The following is a 7150-nucleotide window of genomic DNA, read 5'->3' as shown; positions in this document are numbered from 1 at the left end:
TCCAAATTGATTAGACCATAGGTCCAGCTGTGTACAATTAAAGAAACATTCTGGGCCCGACGCAGCGTACCAAACTCAGTTTTCGTGCCTTTCCATCTGCCTTAGGACAAAGATATCTCTCCTGGAAAATGGCCTATCTACTTAAATGCACCAAAGCAGTTCAAATCGTTTTAGTGTAATTAAACAGACTGATGAACGACAACTGCGAACAGGTTTAGTTAGAAGCCTCTACAGCTGGGCCCGGGCTGTTCTGTTTTCTCCCTCACTCTCAGCTCTTCTCCCGACATACACTTCCGCCGCCCAGCACCCAGCCTAGACCGGGACTCAGACAACACGCTCCTGCAGCCCCAGCGCCAGGGGAGGGGCGGAGAGAATGAGGGACACCAGGAGAACTGCGGAGCATGCGTAGAGGAAGTATTCCACACATGATCAGAAGCTGGGGCAGGTTCCTGAGGCGGTTAACGGAGGCGTCCCTCACACCTTCACTCCTCTTCCGCGCAGTGACAGCTGAGCTTCCCCTTCCGGCAGCTGCGGCGGAGGCGGCGGTGGCCTTTCTTCCCAGCGTAGTTACCGGTTATCACCATTTCTGCCTTCAGCGGCCGTCTCCCGCTCTTCTGCAGTGGTGACTATGGGAGCTGGAAGCGCTCGCCATCTCCTGCTCCTCTATGCCGCAGGTAGGCTCGAGCGCTGGTCCTGAGGGAGGCTTCGGGGCGGCGAGGGGACGCAGTACGGGGGCTCCCCCCAGCCCTAGCCCAGCTGCCGAGAGCGTGGGGTAAGGGGTAGGAGGTAGGGGATGGGGGAGGGACAGAGGCGGTGGTGAAATGTGGGGGAGGGGAGTAGGAGGAGAAGCGCGTGCGCGCGGGTTGGAGGCTGGGTTGCCATCCGGGGCGGGGGGAGGGAGTAGGAGGGAGGGTGATTATGCTGCCCGACGCCCCGCAGGTCTCCTTCCCCCCTCTAGCCTAGGCTCCCCTGTGGTGCACCCCTTCAGTCACCCGGGTAAAGCTAGGTGTCTACCGCGCCCACCTGCCCATTATTCTTTCCTGAGGTGCAGCCTTCAAAGAGAGGCCTTGTGGTGTAATGGGAAGAGCCCTGGGAGTACCTACTTTTAGATTTGGGATATGTGACTTTGGGTATGTCACTTCATTTCTCTGCCCTTGTTTCTCCCTCTGTAAAATAAAGAAGTTGTATTGAATGTTTTGTAATCACCCAGCCCTGCAGACTCCTCCTCCCCACCTCCCATGCTTTGCATGTGGTAGAAATGTATTGCAATGAATTCCAGGGAGGATGAGGTGTCTTCGTTTGATTTAACATGGAGGGAAAAGAGTAGAAGGAATGAAGCTTCAGGTGGATCAGAATCCCTGAGAGTGAGACAGGGCAATAAGCAATCTGTCAACTTGAAGCAAATCCTCACCTTAGCTTCTTAAATGTTTAGCTTAGCCTTATAACGGGAAAAGTTACTGTGGATAGGGATAGGCCGGGATATATTTCAATTTGTATAAAATTAGATATTGTGGAGGAAAAGTGGCAGCATGCATCACTGAGATGACTTGAACCTCAGGTAATGTGATTCCATAAATCTAGAGCTTTTGTTTCTTCTAGTACCCCAAATTATTTTCTTCCATTAAAGGAGGGGGAGATGTGAGCATAAGTAGCATGAAAGTCTTTAGTAGTTATGTGATCAGAAAGAAGCCAGAAGAAAAATTGTATGGTAGAGAACAGCAGGTTATACATTTTGGGGAAGAGAAAGGCTGGAAACCACTGTCACTTAAACACGAAAGAGATGCACAAATACAGTGTACAATGCCTTAAAAATATTTGTTGAATGGAATGAACTCATTCTGTATTTTAGTTGTGTACAGCAGTGAATTAAGATTTCTGCTCATTTTGGTGATGAAACTTTTTTGCAAAGGATATTACTTTGCCTTAAAATACAAAGCCAGCACATGTATATTGTATTCCTCTCTTTTTTTCAGTTGCTGTATTTGGTCAGACTTTGAATGCAGATGTTGTAGAAGAGTTAGATGAATCGTGAGTATATGGATATATGTATATACGTATATACATGATTTAAAAATATTACCTATTAGTTACTTCCTAACATTACTTGTTAGTACTTCCTAAATATTGATACATTTATAACACTAGGCAAATTTACAAAGAACACATGCTTGAATATAGGTGCTTTTGGAAGGCAGGCATCATTGAATCAATAAGCACTAATGAAGTGCTTACTGTGTGCTGAGTTCTGGGGATACAAAGAAAAGCAAAAGACAGTTCCTGCTTTCTAGAATCTCACAATTTAATATGCAAGTTACTCCGAAGGAGGTTGAGGTTGTCAAAGAATTAATTTTCTTGATATCTTAAACACGAAGGTGAAAAAACATAACTCTTATGTAAATTGTAGAAAGATTGCATAATAAATTTGTTAAATGGTGATTTATTGAAGAAATTATTCCATTATTTAAATATAGACACTGACTATTCAGTGATATGTAGTTCTCAAAATATTAACCTTTTTGGAGCTCATAATAAGTTTTCTCCTAAAAATAGTATTATTGACTGTGGGATCATAAAAGCTTATTTAACTTATAGCATAACTTAAATATACTATTATTACTACTATGACTGCTAACTTCTGGGCCCTGTGTTACAGAAAGAGCGAGGAAGAAGTTTCTAATTTCCTTCCTAGATGCAGGAACAGTACTAGACACATTTTAAGAAAATATCCCATTTATCTTCAGTATTTTCTCATGTTCTTTTATGCTACCCTAATTCCTGCTACCCCTAATTAATTCTATTCCATCCTTTAATAACACACTAATAATATGATACATGTGCTTTCCCTTAAATTAGCTAAATTTGAGGTTACTCCCTTCTTTACCTAACCACACCCCACACATTCTTTTAGTTTAGATTTTTGAAAAGAAGCAATCAGATTTGACTAGTTGTGTGGTGTATTGGAATGCTAGAGTCAGAGGGTCTTTGTTTCAATTCCAGTTCTTGCAGTTTTGATACTTATACCTTGATCTTAGGCAAATCATTAATAGTCTCTGGGTCTCAGTTTCATCACCTTAAAATGAGGGAATTGAATTAGATTATTTCTAAGGGCCCTTCCATCTCTAAAGCTATGATCCTAGAATGATATTAGAAATAATAGGGAGTTCCTGGAGTTTGTTTGAATCAGGTAATGACATAGTCCCCAAGTATTTATTAAGTACCTTCCGCTTGCCTTGCACTGTGCTCAATGCTAGGGATACAAATTAAACAAAAGATGATCACAGCTGTCAAGGAGCTCAAAGTCTAATGAAGACGACACGAAGCAGCTATGTCAAAATAAAATATATACAAGATGAATTGGAGTTAATCAACAAAGAGAAGACATTAGCATTAAGGAGGATCAGGAAAGACTTTTTGGAGAAAGTGGGATTTTAGCTGGGACTTGAATGAAACCAGAAAAGCTGAGAGATAGAGAAGAGGAGATAGAGAATTCCAGGGATGGAGGACCAGGTAGTGAAAAATCTTGCAGTCTGGAAAATGAAATGTCTTGTGTGAGGAACTCGAAGGAGGACAGTGTCACTGGAGCTCAGAATATGTGGTGAAGAGGTAGGAGGAAGTTAAGTTCTGTTCAAAAGAATGTTTTATATTTGATTTTGGAGGTGTTTGGGCACCTGGAGTTTCTTGAATAAGGGGGTGAAATGGTCAGACCTGCTCTTTAGGAAGATCTCTTAGAGTGTTGAGGGGGAATGGACTGAAATGGGGAGAGACTTGATACGGGGAGACCAACCAGAAGACTGTTGCGCTCTTCCAGATGTGAAGTGGTAAGGGTCTACACCAGTTTTGTGACATTGTCAGAAGACTTCAAGGTGAAGATGTCCAGAAGGTTAGCTGGTGATACAGATCTGGGAGTCAGGAGAGACATGAGGGCTGAACATGAAGATCTGATAGTCATCTGCATAAAGGTGATAATTGAATCTGAAGATATCATCAAAAGAGAAAGTGTAGGGAGAGAAACAGTGAGAGCCTCTGATGGAATCTTTGGACACATCTCTGATTTCCTCTCACTTGTTTCTTAGTTCATTATAGTCCACATTTCAAAACACGTAGTGCTTCACTGAAACTCCAAGTTACCAATGATCTCCTAGTTGTCTAATCCAAGGCTTCTGAAACTTTTTTCACTCATGACCCCTTCATCACTTCTTAAACTGTAAGAAGCTGTAGATGGCCTTTTCTCAATCCTCATCCTTTTTGAAGCATTTGACTCTGTTGGTTACTTTTTCCTCTCTGGCTTTTCGTGACACCTTTCTCTCTTGGTTTCCCTCCTACCTGTCTGACAACTGCTTTTCAGTCTCCTTTACTGTTACTAGATCATCATTCATATCAGCCCCATAACTTTGGGTGTTCACTAAGGCCAAGGCTCAGTCCTAGGCACTCTTCTCTTTCTGTACTGTACTTTCTTACTTGATGATCTCACCACCTCCCAAGGGTTCTCTATTCATAAATGTGGACATTACCCCCGTCTTTCTCATTTATGATATGATAGAGTTTGACTCCATGACCCCTTAGCACCCTTCTAACTCTAAATTTATGATCCTAAGTTGCATTTAAATGTAATTAGCTTAATTTTATTAGAAGTTCTGATGTTATTAGTTTGTTTTTTTCTTTTTCCAAAACACAGGAATTTTTATGCTTAGAAAGGTGGTTATTTTTTTAGGTGTCCTATTTTGACTTATAGCCATTAATATTTTATGTTTTTTCCTTGATTATCTAAAAATAGATTTAATTTACCAGCTGAAATGAGATACAATCCATGTTGATGTGAGTGATGGACAATCAGTGTGTTTGTGATGAAAATTGCATTTGGTTTCATGTCAACAGTAGGGAAGAACGGCTATTAGATCAATTCTCTTGTTTTTGCTGATTTAGAAAAAAAAATATTTCTCTTGAAAGTCAGATTTGCCGTCTTCCTTAAAGCCACTCTGGTAAATAATATATTTGAATGTTAAATTTTGCTTTCACAGTAGGCCTTTTGCTGTTTTTACTTATGTTTTTACATGTCTTAAAAAATGTTGTTAGAGATAAAGGTTATTTCAGGGTCTTGAAAGACAGTTCATTTTAATACCACTTTGCTGATGTGATTATAGTAAGTTTTATTGACTAATCCTGTAAAAATTAATGTTTTTACAAGTCCTGCTTTAAGTCAGTCTATTTAATAAAGCTGTCTTTTTGGTAAGTTATTTTTGTCCAATAACTCCTTGTTTAGTCTCCAAGTATTCTAAAAGAACTTCATATGCACACACATTTTCAAAGTATATTGCCACATTACCTCAGTTAATGAAGTAAATGCATTCAGTAATGGCATTTAGTTAACCCAAATTTGGCTACTTGAGATATATTTAATGTAAGAGGCATAGTGATAATTTCCAGGACTTCAAAAAAACGAAATTAGTATAATTTTAAACTGCATTATTGTTTCATTGAAAATTAGGACATTTCCCCTTCTCTGGTATTGTAGAATTTCTATAATTCAGTGACAGTAGCTCAGCAGTTGTATTTACTATTATCTATTCCCTTTCATAGGTTAAAGACAGTGACCCATGAGTTTCATCTGCCATATGTATTCCTTTCCTCTCACAAATAAAGTTTCTGTCCTAGTTAAGGCCCTCTTGTGTGGACTATTGGAATAGCCTCCTTACTGGTTTCCCTGCCTCTAATTTCTTTACTTTTGGTTCCATCGTCTACACTGATACGAAATTGACATTTCTCTCCTTTATACACTCTACATTTTAGCCAAGCTCGTTTGCAAGCTTTTTCATATCTACATCATTCTACCTCTTACTGTGTGCCTTTGTGCAAGTGGTACTACATATCTGGAATATACTTGCTTCTCATTTTGGCATCTTAGAATCCCTAGCTGATTTCCAAGTAGAAGTGAGGTGTCAGCTCCTGCACTGGGTTTTTCCTGATATTTCTAGTTAATAGCATTTTCTCACTCTTGAAATTACTATGTATTTCTTGTGTACATGTTGAACCCTCTTCTTCCCATTCTTCCCCCAAACATATAAGGTCCTTGAGATGTGAACTGCTTCATTTGTGTTCTTGTATACTTCTGCCTAACATAGTAGGTACTTAATGAGGACTTGAATTAAATTTGACTAGTGTAGGGCAAAAGACAAAAGATATCATTAAAAATGTTTCAAAAAAGAAAATAAAGAATCATAAACTACTACAATCAAAAAAAAATTAAGGGAAAAATGTAAGAGAAAGAAGTGAAGAGGGAGCAAAATTAATTCCATATGAAGGCGATATGATGAGTTCTTTAGAGAACTCCAGAGAATCAACCAAAAAGTAATCAAGACAAGTAGATTCAGTAAAATTGAGTATAAAATAAATCTTTAGCATTTCCCACAAAACCCAAGAGGAAGAGACAGAAAGAGAAATTATGTTCAAAATATCTACAAAAAGCATATAGTACCCGTGAGTTAAGACATGCGCAAAAGTTATATAAATACAACTATAAAATGCTTTTATCAAAAATAGCCATCTTTGCAACAAAGTTCTCTAATAATGATCTGATAGCCTATATAACACACACACACACAGAGTCCCAAAATCTGAGTGCAGTTTTAAGCTAAAACTGCATTAAGGCTTTAGGTACATCATACATACATACATACATATATTTTATACACACACACAGTCTCTCCCCCTCTCTCCCCCCCTCCACACACACATATAAAAAACAAGAACCATTTTCCAGTGGATAAGTGGTCAAAGCAATAATAGTTTTCAAAAGAAGACCTGAAAATAGTGTTAAAGAGGTTGTTGAAAATAGACAAACAAAATGAAACAAATGGGCATCAAAGGGCCATAAAAATGTGTAAACTCTTTGACCCAGCAATAGCACTTCTAGGGCTGTACCCCAAAGACATAAAAATGAGAAAAGGACCCACATGTACAAAAATATTGATAGAAGTTCTTTCTGTGGTGGCAAAGAATTGGAAATCGAGGTCATGCCCGTGAATTGGGGAATGCTGAACAAGTTGTGGTATATGAATGTAATGAAATACTGTTGTGCTATAAGAAGTGATGAGCAAGTGGACTTCAGAAAAACCTGGAAAGACTTGTATGGACTGATGCTGAGTGAAGTGAG

General features: G+C 39.3%; 1 protein-coding gene across 5 annotated transcripts in view; it reads left to right on the top strand.

The window, feature by feature from the left end:
• Positions 1–332: 332 nt before the first annotated feature.
• The window catches only part of TMX3 (thioredoxin related transmembrane protein 3), a 93663-nt gene continuing 86845 nt past the window's right edge, over positions 333–7150 (top strand). For 3 of the 5 annotated variants that reach the window (XR_013486248.1, XR_013486247.1, XM_078153542.1), the window contains exons 1-2: positions 333–674; positions 1974–2028. Coding sequence is in view for 2 of the 5 variants with exons in the window: in XM_078153542.1 (XP_078009668.1) it covers positions 629–674; positions 1974–2028 (101 nt within the window). In the remaining 3 variants the exon portion in view is untranslated. Of the gene's footprint in view, positions 675–1973; positions 2029–7150 lie in introns of those variants that run through there. The other 2 variants (XM_020985619.2, XM_020985620.2) reach the window with 2 other exon arrangements.

This window comes from Phascolarctos cinereus, unplaced genomic scaffold (genome assembly GCF_003287225.1).
Source record: "Phascolarctos cinereus isolate Bilbo 61053 unplaced genomic scaffold, phaCin_HiC Scaffold_4;HRSCAF=312, whole genome shotgun sequence".
Lineage (NCBI taxonomy): Eukaryota > Metazoa > Chordata > Mammalia > Diprotodontia > Phascolarctidae > Phascolarctos > Phascolarctos cinereus.
This window is presented reverse-complemented; position numbering and strand designations above follow the sequence as displayed.